Source organism: Nicotiana tabacum, chromosome 12, assembly GCF_000715075.1.
Source record: "Nicotiana tabacum cultivar K326 chromosome 12, ASM71507v2, whole genome shotgun sequence".
NCBI classification, from domain to species: Eukaryota; Viridiplantae; Streptophyta; class Magnoliopsida; order Solanales; family Solanaceae; genus Nicotiana; species Nicotiana tabacum.
The window spans coordinates 7,212,809-7,226,077 of record NC_134091.1 but is presented as its reverse complement, the minus strand read 5'-3'; the positions used below and the strand labels follow the sequence as shown (position 1 = coordinate 7,226,077).

General features: G+C 36.2%; 2 protein-coding genes across 3 annotated transcripts; one reads left to right on the top strand and one right to left on the bottom strand.

The window, feature by feature from the left end:
* Positions 1-2,302: 2,302 nt before the first annotated feature.
* On the top strand, positions 2,303-4,943 carry LOC107773733 (uncharacterized). Its single transcript, XM_075226106.1, has 2 exons — positions 2,303-2,761; positions 4,617-4,943. Exons 1-2 carry the CDS (start codon positions 2,405-2,407, stop codon positions 4,644-4,646), a joined length of 387 nt encoding a protein of 128 aa, XP_075082207.1. The 5' UTR covers positions 2,303-2,404; the 3' UTR covers positions 4,647-4,943.
* Positions 4,944-5,634: 691 nt separating this feature from the next.
* On the bottom strand, positions 5,635-12,072 carry LOC107764097 (uncharacterized). Of its 2 annotated transcripts, none has more exons than XM_075226105.1 (7): positions 11,831-12,072; positions 9,394-10,005; positions 8,052-8,239; positions 7,698-7,921; positions 7,407-7,603; positions 6,010-6,135; positions 5,635-5,914 (listed from the first exon to the last, which is right to left on the bottom strand). In XM_075226105.1, exons 1-7 carry the CDS (start codon positions 11,981-11,983, stop codon positions 5,816-5,818), a joined length of 1,599 nt encoding a protein of 532 aa, XP_075082206.1. In that variant the 5' UTR covers positions 11,984-12,072; the 3' UTR covers positions 5,635-5,815. The 2 variants fall into 2 exon arrangements, with proteins under 2 accessions (XP_075082206.1, XP_075082205.1); XM_075226104.1 differs by having other exon boundaries at positions 8,052-8,242; positions 11,831-12,070.
* Positions 12,073-13,269: the final 1,197 nt, after the last annotated feature.

Sequence of the window (13,269 nt, the reverse complement as noted above, 5' to 3'; positions counted from 1 at the left end):
TTAGCCTCTGTGGCATGTAGAATAAGACAAGTAAGTGTTTCCATGCAAATAATGAATATATATGGGGATAGGGAGTTGCCATGTTGGATACCTCTAGATGGTGAGAAGAAAAGTATGGGTTTGCCGTTAACCATAATGGAGATGGAGGAAGTGGATATGCAGTTCATAATGAGTGTGATTAAGGATGGTGGGAAGTTAACGTTAGCCAGGGAGTAATGTATGAAGGACCATTCAAGGCGGTCAAATGCTTTTTCTAGGTCAATTTTTATCAACATATGACCTACAGTTCCTTTGTGTTTGTTGAAAGAGTGCACTGCTTCTTGGACAATAATTGCATTGTCAATGGCTCGACGGCCTGGAATGAAGCTACTCCGGTAAGGGCTAATTAAGAAGGGGAGGTAGGGCTGAATGCGATTGACAATAAATTTCGTAATTGTTTTGTAAATAGTGTTGCAGAGGCTGATGGGACGATATTGGGTGATGCGTTCCAGATTTTTAATCTTAGGAATTAATGAAATATAAGTTTGATTAATTTCAGGTGGAAGAAAGGAGGTGGAGAATATATCCTTACAAAATCGGGTGATGGCTCCTTTGGTTTGAGGTCAGTGTTGTTGGAAAAAAAGAGGATGGAATCCACGTGGACCTGGTGCTTTGAACGACTTAGGTGTAGAGAATTTTCTGAGGTAAGTGCTTGCAGTGCATGTACTGCTGTTTGTTTTAAGGTGAGGAAAAGTTCAGTGGTGCAGGTCCATTGAAAATGGGTTGTGATAATGTTATTTATGAAGGTCGGGTCCAAGACCCAATTACCGACAGTGTCATGAAGGCCCAAAATGCGATTTTTCTGACGACGATGAATAGTACTAACGTGGAAAATTTTGGTGTTGGCATCACCGTCATAAAGGTTTTGTATACGTGATTTTAAGTTTCTAAAATTCTTCTTCGTTTTGTAGGAGTACATTAAATTATTGAATAAGTGTGTGTTCGTGGTGTAAATGGTAAGTTGTTCTAAGGTGTGAGACCATTTTTTGGAGTCCATCAATTCTAGCTTGAATAATGTTCATTTGGTGGAATTCCCGAAGCAGGAATAGTTCCAACTTTTAGGAACTTCGGTAAAGTGTTGGAGGGGAGGGATGTAATAATTGGTTGTAGACCAAATATTTTGTACTATGCGAATGAAGTCAGGGTGGGTGAGCCAAATGGTTTCAAATTTAAATCCCGGCTGCTAGAGGTGGCACGTGCAAGATTTAATAGAAGAGGACAATGGTCAGAGTGTCTGCGAGGGAGGTGTAATACAAATAACAACAATAACAATCCAGTATAATTTCACTAGTGGGGTTTGGGGAGGGTAGTGTGTACGCAGACCTTAACCCTATCCTGGGTAGAGAGGTTGTTTCCAATAGACTTCCGGCATCCTTCCTCCAAGAACTCTCCACCTTGCTCTCTTGGAGTGACTCGAACTCACAACTTCTTGTTGGGAGGTGGAGGTGTAATGCAAATGAATCTTGAAAGAGGCGCAACCAATCGGAGTTTGCTAAAAATCTGTCAAGTCGTTCTAATATATGTGTGCGCATTAACTTTCTTTCATTAGTCCACCAGGTGAAACGTGCGCCAGTGAAACCAAGATCATGCATACCTATGTGATGTAAGCATTCTAGAAAAACATTTATTCTTGTATTATTGACTGAGCTCGGATATTCAGTGAGACTTCGTTTACTTGCTGGTTGGCTTCCACCAAAAATAATATCTCGCACATCTTGCCCTTGATTCCTTTTCTCTATTCACAAATGATATTTAGAATTATTATTATTTTATTTTGTGAAAATTCCTCTTATAAAAGATGTACATACATGTGCGAGTAAGTTTTTGACCATTTATTTTGTAAAACTAAGAGCCCGTTTGGACATAAGAAATTTTTTAATTTTTTTTATTATTAATTTCGTAAAACTAAGAGCACGTTTGGACATAAGAAAATTTTTACTTTTTTCCAAATCAGTGTTTGGATATAAAATTTTCAATTTTCACTTGAAAATAAATTTTGGAAGTTTTCGAAAATTTAAAAAACTCCAAAAAGAACTATTTTTTAAAATTTTCACCCAGATCACTCACCAAAATTATATTCATATCCAAACACAACTTTTATTTTCACTTGAAAAAAAATTCTTTATTTTTTGTTGAAATTTTATAATTCTTATGTCCAAACACCCACTAAATGGCACAAAAAGAAAGAAAAAAAACATGTGTCGAAGCCAAAATAGAAGTAATAAAAAGTTGTCAAAAAATTGATAAAGTAAAAAAGTTTTCACTATGAAATAATTTATTAAAACGAAATATATACAAGAGAGGGGAAGTGGAAATCAGTGTTTGAGAAGACAAAAGAGAAATTGTTTGAGAGCTAAGAGCAAAGATGTTGAAATTCTTGTCAAAGGTGAAAATCGAATTCAATGCCTTAGACCCAAGAATAGCTTCATGTATGGAGTTTTTGGCTCAATGTAATGCTCCTAAAGCCAAAGAATCAAACCCAAGTTGTCAGGTTCAAGTCAAGCGCCGCACCGATGATCACCCACCCCAAATCACCGTCACCTTCGTCAATGGAGTCGAGCAAAGCTATGATGCCACTTCTACACCCGCACAGAACATCCGTACTATGATTCTTGAAAAGGGTCAGTATCTTGAGACTGAACAAATGTTTCGTGAAGCTGGTGAGAAATGGCCTGTTGTTATTCCTGATGAAGAGCTTCAACAACCATTTCTCGGAATAAAGGTTGGTGCTTTCCCCTTTTTTTGTTAATGCTGTGGTTTTTGTTATGATTTGGTTGAGGCATATCGTTGAACAGATTGAATACATAGCTTTTAGACCTGCCTATGCCTATTTTGTGGTTAAAAAAATCAGATTTTTATAGGAGAAGTTGATGTTTTACTTTATATATGTGATTTCCGGATGTTAGAGTTTATTTGTTATACTCTAAAAGGTTGTCAAATTGGGCAGAATGAAGATGTGATGTTGTACTAGTTAGGCGAAATTAGTGTACCTTAATTGATTTTCCTAATAGGACACAACTTTAATATCACCGGCATCAGAGGCGGATCCAGGATTTAAACTCCATGGGTTTTACTTTTAATGTTTTAGCATTGAATCCATTATATTTTTAAAGTTATGGGTTCATATTTATTATTTTTGTAATTTTAACGAATTTTTACATATAAATTTTTATTCCGTGTCGAAAGCTATGGGTTCAATTGAACCCATCATCAACACTCTACATCCGCCCCTGACTGGCATAATACATAGTAGACCAAGAATACCATGTTGATATCTTTGTAACGTTTTCAGTTATGGGTTTAATTGAACCCGTCATCAACACTCTATATTTGCCCCTGACTGGCATAATACATAGTAGACCAAGAATAACACGTTGATATCTTTGTAACATTTTCAGTTCTCCTTTATATCAAAAGCCTTGACCTGAATTTTTTTCCCCAGTTCTATAATATGCCACTGTTACTGTGTGTGACGGAGTTGTAAAAGTGCTGAGCTAAAGGGTTACTATGCCCCGTACCTCTAGTTACAGGCAGTGTGGTAGTTTAGAGGAGCTTTCAGGATTGAATCCAGAGCCTTGGAAAAATTTGTTTAAAATCAAATTATAGAAGAATTTAGTAGCTTTCTGATTTTAAGACAATCATTCATAAGAGGAAGAATTTATTTCTATGTACTGATTTTGTTACCATTACAAGTGTTACTCTTGTTGGTGTGCTCCAAGATCAGTTGCTAGGTACTAGTCTACGGAGGCTGGTTACCTAGAAGTTCCTGTCGGAATAGCTAAATGTTTGATGCAGATTTTAAAATTTTGAGCATGCCATGATCACAGGGTTTAGGATTGAGTGCGGAAATATTAAAGTTGTGACATCTTGACAGAAATGTGAATGGTGAGGTGAAGTCTGGAGTGTTAAGCTTCAACAGTTACTAGTTGGTAGTTGCCCATACGTTATGTTGCCTAAGAAATTCTTACAGACCTTCACTTAGTCGACTTATTGTGAAGTTCTAAAACCAGGTATGATCAGATCTATCTTCAAAAAAATGAAAAAGGCTGATTTTGAACTTCTGATCGTGTGTGTACTCTATCTGGATATTTCGACACCACTTTGACACTGAGTTTGGCTATTGACGTGTGCTGCTTTGGAGTCTCTTCTTCTTTTTCATCGTGTTCCCTACTCCGTATTGCATCTTGTTCTCCTCTGTTCTGCTCGTCCTCCAGTGTGCTTGTTCTTTATGAATATGAAAGAGATTTGGACACTGGAAGTACATGCATTTCATTTTAGGAGAGATGAAATCTTTCTCGCTATCCTTTTACTTTCTAGAGGAAAGATTAAGCCTTCTAAGAAGATTATATCTAGCATATATAATGCTCTACTCCCCAAAATGGTGAAACTTTTCGTAATCGCATAAGTGAAGCTTTGAAATTGGTACCTACTTTAGGGGTGGGGAGAGGGAGGGAAGTTAGTTAAATGTTTTTGTCTAGCTAATTGTTCCTGCAAAGAGTTTGTCTTTCTGAGAACTTATTATTCCTAATTATCTATATGGTTGTTTTTCTAACTTTCATTTATTTGCAAATTTTCAGCCAAAGAAAGCGGAAGAGAAGAAGCAGTAATCACAGCTACTCACACCTAGCTTGTCGTTGGGGCTTTTTATCAGCGTTAGCTCAGCTCGATGACATTACAGAGTTCTAATTCAGTGAGATGGATCTCCAAATAGGGCCAAAGCTAGCTTTTCTCGTTGGATGTATGTTAACAATAATATTAGATTTGCACCAGATCATGAACTGAACTTGCTGTCCATTGTGTTGTGAGACTCAGAAATGTCTTGACAATCCTCGTTTCTTCTACCCTTTGCCCTTTCAAAGAATAATATTTCCTTTCTAAATATTTGATTTCATGTTGGAATTGACTATAATATGTGCATTCAAGGGCCATCTTTACGTTTTACCTCACAGAGTTAACATTTAGTAGCTCTGTTGCCAAGTGCTAGTCTGTTTTATAGCGTAATAAGTTGTGTATTTTCTTTAAGATGTTTACTACCCGACCAAATATTAGTCGTTTTGGCAAACTAAATTTGTTTCAAATATTTTATATTTTAGTAAAATAGGAAGTCATTTAGTACTTTTTTTCCCTATTAGTGAGTATCGATTTAAGTAGAAGGAGAGAAACTGTATTAGACAAAATACTTTTATGGCTAAAACTATTAAATGTCTTTCACTTTAAGTCCCTACACATTGTATTATCGTATAATTCAAAATTGGTACTAGATTTTATAATTTTGCCCGCTCTTATTTCTTTCATATTGTAAGGACTATGATTTGAGAAAATTTATAAAAACTATGCACACTGCCCACACTGCCTAGTGGATTTGCTATTAAAAAGAAGTAATACAACAAAGGACATTCTTCTCTTTGGTGGTACTGATAAAGAAGAAACAATACATGTACATTAGTTTCAAGATATTATATCTTGGTCTAGTACTTTTTCCCTAGATGTTTACTAGTACCTTTGGTCTCTCCTTTATTGGTAGACTAAATTCGTTTCAAGAATTTAGTCCATATTGTTCCAATTAGATTGAGTGAGGGGAGATCCAGACGATAATTTAGACAAATACTCTTATATACTACTTACTATATACTATGCCTCTGTCTGAATAGAGCCATACATAAAACTTTCTACACAAAATGAAATAGCAATAAAATTTTAAGTTTGATTATTTCTACATATACATTTTGATATAGGTTCCGGATAATGTGAAAATCTCTTCTACTGAAGAATTTGTTCATCGATCTTCGCGACGAACTCTGTTGGGGTCAGAAACCATATCCATCATCATTTTCTCAGGTGAATCTTCCCAATTTCCAAATGAATTCAAGTCAACCTGTAGATAGATATTGAAAATACAGAAACTATGTTTATCGTGCTACTCAAAACGCGATGAAACAGTGAATAATGTCCAAACTGTATGTTAATTACCTTTCGTCTTTGGTTAGTAAAGAGTTCCTCCCTCTTCTTATACGATGATTGCACGTCTCTTGCTCTTTTACCTCCCAATCCCCAAACCTCCACATCAAAAATTGAAGCTTCGACGGGTAAAAATCCCTGCACGAAGGCAGTAGGATGAGAGGGAAATTCAAAAGAGAAAAATCAGACATTTCTAAAGAAAATTAGTTAGCATTCGAAATATTAGCACAAACGGCATTCTGAGAGCTATTGCTAGTAAAGTCACGTGTACATTAAACGAATGCATGTCAAATGAATGAGTGCGGTTGTTGATTTGTGTCGCAGAAACCAAGCTAACTATCTAAATATGTTGTATTTGTACGTATCAATCAATCAATCAATCAACTGCCAAGCTGCCGCAACTTCATTTTTTGTTATGAAGAAATTCCTTGTGGACTTTTAACCTGACTCCAGTTGGCGCACGCGTATAGGTCCGACCCTCTACCCTCTACCCTCCCCCAACTTAAGTACCGAATTTTGTCCACGGCGGATTCAAATCCGTGACGTGCGTCTAACCTACACTTCACGTGTTGCTTCCTTACAATTGAAACCAAAGCCCTGGGGCCACGGGCCACGCGCCACGGAGCAACTTCTTCTTTCTGGTCAAGTATTAAAGCATGGGACTTCCTCTTGATGGTGGACCGAGGATTTTAAAGGTCGTGGATGCTGGCCTTCCTTTAGCGAAGAGTTGCTATCAATCATCACAATAAGTGCACAACTATTTGAACAGAAAAGTGAGAGAAGCGAGAAAATATCCCTATGGAAGCTCTAAGCCAAAATTTCTCAAGAAATATGAGAGGAAATAGAGCTGAAGGAAGATTATCTCTACTGAACAGCAGCATGGTGAAAGGAAAAGGCAAACAGCTACGAAGTGAGAATTCCTGTGTTGCTCAGTTGCTGCTTTTTTGGTTTGGAAAGATAAGGGTTTTAAGCTGATTTATTCTCTCTTTGTCACAATAAAATAGACAAAAAGGAAAAAGTCGGCGAGAATAAGTAAGACAACAGAATCCCAAGCTCTGAGAAAAGGTTACATTACCTGGGAATCCAACTATTGCACATCGCTAAACTCGCACGTCACAGCAGGGGCCCAGACCAATGCACCCATTCAACAGTTTGTATAGTGGGTGCTGCTAATTAATTATATACGTCTATAAAAAAGCTTCTATGTGAATATATAGAGAGAGAGAGAGCTTGCGTCGGGGTCGATGGGTTCTCGAGCACCAACAGAGGCAGGAAAGGAGACTAACATTATGCAGAGACTACATAACAATATACTATCCAGGTCCATCTATACCATGCGATTTCTAGCAACTCAAAGTGTTTTCACACCTCTGTCACATATATGCATCTAAAAGACTCCACTAGCTAACCTGGTCGGGAAAAAGAGGAGCATGTTGGTAAGTTTTGTCACAAGCATGATGACGAACTGTAACTCTAGCAAAATCTTCATCAATAAATATTCTTTCATTGCCAGAGGATCCTCCAAAAGCAAGTCCGACAGGCTTTGGATGAGCTTCATATTTAACGGTTGCATGCAAGTGGCTGTAAACAAAGTTTTTCTCCCTTCCTGCCAAAGAACAAATACTAGCTTTATTGCATATCATTAATAATGTTTCTTTTCGTTTAGAAACACTCTAAGCAGGTGAGACCAGAAACGCTACCTGAAGGTGTTAACACCTGAAAAACTGGACTAATGGAGTATAAATTGCCAGATGACCCGTAGAAAGTATCTTGATTTTCTAAACCCTGATGAATGAGAGCACCAATAATCCATCTCCTTGAATCGTTATTGACCTCATGAGCAGAGAGAAGAATTAGCAATGGACCATTATATCCTTCAACATTTGACCAAAATCTATTCAGACCTTTTCCATGAATAGAAGACCTATAGGTTGAGGGAAAATGAAAATCAATTCAAAAAGTATAGGAAGTGATAGAAGTTCCAGAAATAGGACAGAAGGTAAACAAACAATTCCCAGAGCTTGACTAATAGTCGACCTAGGCCAGGTACAAACCTATAAAGTAGGTAGTCATCTACTTCCTCGGCAGTACTTGGAAAACATGCCTTTGACATCTCTTCACTCATAGTGCTCCTCAATGTAAGTGAGATAGCCCAAGCCCTTCCACAAGTAAGGAGATTGCCAATGCTCATTTCGCTTGCAGAAATATCATGCAAGAAAAGGTCCGCTTGCTCTAGTTTTTCCTGCTATTAGTTCAACTTCGGAATTAGTAATTGTGTATTCTAATTTCTTGATCACGGCCTAGCAAGCATTCATATATAATATGGCATCAAGGGGCGAAAAATAAACAATTGAAAATGTATAACAGTTTGTTTTCATCTCCCATCAAAAGACAATGACACAATCAGCCAGAAGATGAAATTTCCAAATTTTGTAATAAATTCTCATTCCTTTACCAGAGTCTTTTTAAATCAAGGGCATGGTCAAGAAGTGGAGGACTTGTTAGTCATGAGAGATGAAAAATATCCAAAATAACTGCAGGTTTTCTTTTTTTTCTAGCACCAAGAAAATGCCATGATGTACAAAAAGTGTCTAGACATTACTCCTTTTCAATAAAGGAGGAGTCAACGAAATCCATGACATGTCTATATTATTTACAGGGAAAAAAACCACAGGTTCTCCTCAAACGCAGCATGTGAGGAAACTGGATGAGGCATAACATGCATGGAAGTAACTTGTAGAACAAGGAAAAACTTACAGAACAGAAAACCACTTGCAGTTGAAGTATGTTTTTCCTAGTATAATGCACATAAAAGCAAATATAGATCTCAAGACTGTGGTTCATGGATCACTTATTTTTCGTTCATTCCCTCTCAGCCAATTCAATTTCTCCCCACAAGGTTTCAGAAGTATCCCGAGATTAGATATGACAATTGTAAGCATACTCAGAAGAAACATCAAACTGACAGAGCTTAGAAATCTAACCATTACTTCATCAAAGGAAAGAGTCAAGTGCACGATACCTTTGATAAAGGAACTATTTACTCTTGTATTTCAGAATATTATGCATTGTAAATATTTAGGTGACTGACTTCTAAGAAAGATTAGCTTATCAAAAACAACACATAAGGAGCAGAAACTCCTTGGTAAAAGCATTGATGAATGGATATTCATAAGATTAAATTTTCTCTCTTTAGGGGAATATATATATATATATATATTATGATATTTTCTCTTATTCCACAAGAATTTAATCTTGTGAAATCCTGTGGACATATTGAAACATGTCATGTACTCTACGCTGTTTCTTAACATTTTACCATTGTATCTTTATGATATTAAAGATTAACCAACACAAAATGCATTCGTGCAATTCAAAAATTGAAAAGGAAAGTACCTCATGGGCTGCTATGTAACAAATTCTCGCATGGATGAATTGTCCAAAGCAGTCCGCAAGGCTTGGTACTGTCTTCAAAGCCCACAGTACAATCTTTGCAGCAGGAAGTTGCATATCCAAGTCTAAAATGCTGTTCTCCCATAAATCCAATTTGCTATCAGCTTCAGTGCAAGAGTCTATAGCTGACAACACCAAATGTGTAACATCTGGAAGACCGGAATCCCCTAAATTACCAGAAGCCTTCAACTTCTTCGAATCCCACCACATAACCCAACACATCCAAAGAAGCATCTGCACATCAACAGGCGATAAAAATCCACTAATCTTACTATCATCCTCATCAGAAACAACCTGCAGTTTTTCCGGAAGACCTGCCTTGACACACGTCATCCCAAATAATCTTAACAAATTATTGAGTGAAGCTGAACTAACTGCCCGTCCAGAACATTTTGTATAGCCTTTTAGGAACTCAACCCAACTAACACCTCCTTTTTCAGACAAGAAAAACAAGTCAACTATTGAAGAACTCAAATGACTCAACAAAACTGGAATTTCCTTCGGCACTGTCGATTCTTCACTTGTTGATCCCTTAAAGGAGAACCCAAAACACTTCTGTAACCAAGAAACACAAATTAATAAGAGTAGAGTAAAAAACAAATGGGGAAAACAGAAAATTCAAGAAAGTTCCAACTTTTCTACAAACTCATTTCTGGGTGATGCCAAAAAAAGAGGCTCTCTCAAAGTAAAAATCATAGTACAATATCAACTACTACTATGCCTCCATCCAGGGGCAGATGTAGAGAGTACATCCCAACCCAGTAGATTTGGCTCGGACGTTGTATATGTGTTAAAAAATTCACTAAATAAGTACAAATAACTAATTTTGTAGCCATTAAATCAAATGAGTTGTTGTAGAATCCAACACTCGAATCCATAAACTTTAAATCATGAATCTCTTTCTCGCTCCATTTAAGCTCATCGTAAAAGGCACTGTCCTTTATATTTTCTACATGTATATAAATCCACTACCAGAATAACTCCTAAAAATCATACTCCGTCTGTCCCAATTTATGTGGCACCGTTTGAATTTCGAGAGTCCAACGAGTTCCTCTTTGACCGCGATTTTTCATATGGCTTTTAAATATTTTGAATTGTTAATTATTGTGACTTATAGTACTTTTTACGTAGTTTTCAAATGTGTAAATTTTATTTTAGAACATTTAAAGATTCTATGTCTGAATTCACAATCAAAATTAAGAAATTTGACTCTCAAAATCTGAACGGTTCCACATAAATTGGGACGGAGGGAGTAGTACAATAACAACTACAACCATGCCGCAACCCCAAGCAGGTTGGAATTCCCTCCAATCAAGCTCATCTCAATTTGATATTCTATAAAAGAAATTAAAATGCGCTAAAAGTTCTCTATATTTTCTATATCATTAAGAACCTACAAACGGGCTAAAAGACGCCTAAAGAAACACTGAATTGAAACTAAATAAAGTCTCCAACTTTTTCTATAAACCCACTTGTGGGTGATGCAAAAGAGAGTCTTTCAAATGTAAAATTTCATAGTACAGCTCCAAAAGAATAACTACTCCATTAAAGAACGAAATGGGAAATCCAAAAATTCCAAAATAAATTCCAACATTTGCTAAAACCCCACTTGTGAGTGACACAAAAAGGTCAGAAAAACGCAAATTGAGGACATATTTACATAACACTCTGTTTGGATCATTGTTCCCCATCGTTTTATAATGTATTGTATTGTATCGTTTCGTTTTATGAATAAAATGTTTGGATAGATTGTATTATTTGTTATTGTTAAATAGTAATATTTTGCTGTTTGGTTTGACTGTTTCGTACTATAGTGTAACTCATAAGTTTACTAAAATACTCTCAATAGTTTAAATATTAAATTTATTAAAAATTATGCATAAAAATAATTTTAAAAAACAAAACAGAAAAAAGGCAAAACACCTTAACAAAGCAAAACAAAGGAGTGAGACAGAAAGAAGAAGGCAAAACAAAGGAGCACAACTAATTAGAATTGAGTTAAAAGCAAATTAGGAGAAAATATAAACAGAAGGCGAGAAAACACCTTTAAGCCGCAGAAGTTCTAGAAAAAAATAAATTGGAGATTTGGAGTTAAAATAGCAAAAAAAGCTAAAGGATAAAATACAATTGTGGAATAATAAGTTAGGGCATAACTGGAAAGAAAAATAGGAAACATCGCCGCACCAAATCGGATGTTTCAAAAAAGAAGACTTTTCATTGTTCCATTTAACAATACAATACAAACAATTTTAATGAAACAATCAAAAACAAACATTGTTTTGAGATAACAATACAATACAATACGATACAATGGGGAACAACCATCCAAACAAGCTGTTAAAGCTTAAGTATTTGCCAGTAAAAAAAAAAAAGAATTTACCTGAAGGGAATGGAGGGGGATGGAGTGAGTTTGAGGATTAGAAAGGAGAGAGAATGCTTTTTGTAGAGAAGGAAGAGCTCCAGTTGAAGCAGCCAAAGATTCTGCCTCTCTTTGCTCCGGCGACACTTGCTCCGCCGATGAAGATTGCCCCATTCCGATTGCCGTTTGCCGTTTGTCGTTTGTCGTCGGTGGAAGTTAATACTAAGTAGTCCCAATGAATTGTATAGAAATGACACGTCGTATTTATGAGATTATATACATTTCGATATATTGGCTTTTTAAGGCAGCGAAAAGCCATATTAAATTATTGGGGAATATTATTCAAAAGTAACATCATCTTAACTTTATGACTTGCTAGATATTTTAAATTGATAAGAAGATCTTTAAATAGCTGAGGCTTGTTGCTACGTGTCATGGACAACTCAAAGAGACTTATACACGACACAAAACTATGTAAAAACTTTGTACCATTAAAAACAGTAAAAAATTAAGCTAAACCAATAGAATAATGACTTGTATTTACTATTTATACATAGTGATATTACTTCATCGTTGTTAAGTAATGGATGTTTTTAATTTATTAACCATGATAAGTTGAATTGATTTAGTTAGGAGTTGACGGGCCCTTGACAAGGAATTATGGAGGTCGAGTATTAAGGTTGTAGGTTATGGGAAAGTTGTGAATATTTCTACAGCACAATAGAGTGAGACTAGCTAGTTAGGAGTTAGTCTAAGAATGTCATTGGTCGTCTATTGATGCAGGGATTTACCTGCTAGTTTTACTATACCAGCCATCTATTTCGTATTTCGTATTCTGTATTTCATATCTCTTATATTGTTGTTATTTTATTAGGTATTTTTATGGTACTAATATATCGGCTCCTATTACCTTTTTGAGCTGAGGGTCTCCTGGAAACAATCTCTCTACCCTTCGGGGTAGGGTAAGGTCTGCGTACATATTACCCTCCCCAGACCCCACTTGTAGGATTATACTGGGTCGTTGTTGTTGTTGTTGTTGATAAGTTGAATTGATTTGATGTAGACATCGAATACAGATAACAAACATAATTTGGTAACTTGAGAATTTATTTTTCTTCAATTGGAGAAAAATGTTTTCCTTATCAAGAGAAGGAAAAACATTTTCCAAAACTCCTTCTCAACCTTCCTCACCCTCACCAACCCACCCCACCCCCTCTCCGACAAAGGTTTTTTTTTAAAAAAAAAATTCAGTTTTCTCATTACCAACCACCCTACTACACCTCCACCCCACCTCACCGCAAAAACAATTATTTTTTTTACCTTAATTATTTTTCTACAATTTTAAATTTCTATTTTTTCATTTTTCTACACCACCCACCCCAACCCCCACCTGCCCACCCTCCTCCTCCCCCATCGCACAAAAAAAAATTACTTTTTTTTGTAATTTAAATTTCTATTTT

What these genes read in the sequence shown, in the direction of transcription:
- LOC107764097 (XM_075226104.1), bottom strand. Translation starts at nt 11,983, where the DNA reads ATGGGGCAATCTTCATCGGCGGAGCAAGTGTCGCCGGAGCAAAGAGAG. An exon ending in GATGACTACCTACTTTATAG is followed by an intron (nt 7,922 to 8,051) that starts GTTTGTACCTGG and finishes CTCAACCTATAG; the next exon opens with GTCTTCTATTCATGGAAAAG. An exon ending in CTCCTCTTTTTCCCGACCAG is followed by an intron (nt 6,136 to 7,406) that starts GTTAGCTAGTGG and finishes GCCTTCGTGCAG; the next exon opens with GGATTTTTACCCGTCGAAGC.
- LOC107773733 (XM_075226106.1), top strand. Translation starts at nt 2,405, where the DNA reads ATGTTGAAATTCTTGTCAAAGGTGAAAATCGAATTCAATGCCTTAGAC. An exon ending in AACCATTTCTCGGAATAAAG is followed by an intron (nt 2,762 to 4,616) that starts GTTGGTGCTTTC and finishes GCAAATTTTCAG; the next exon opens with CCAAAGAAAGCGGAAGAGAA.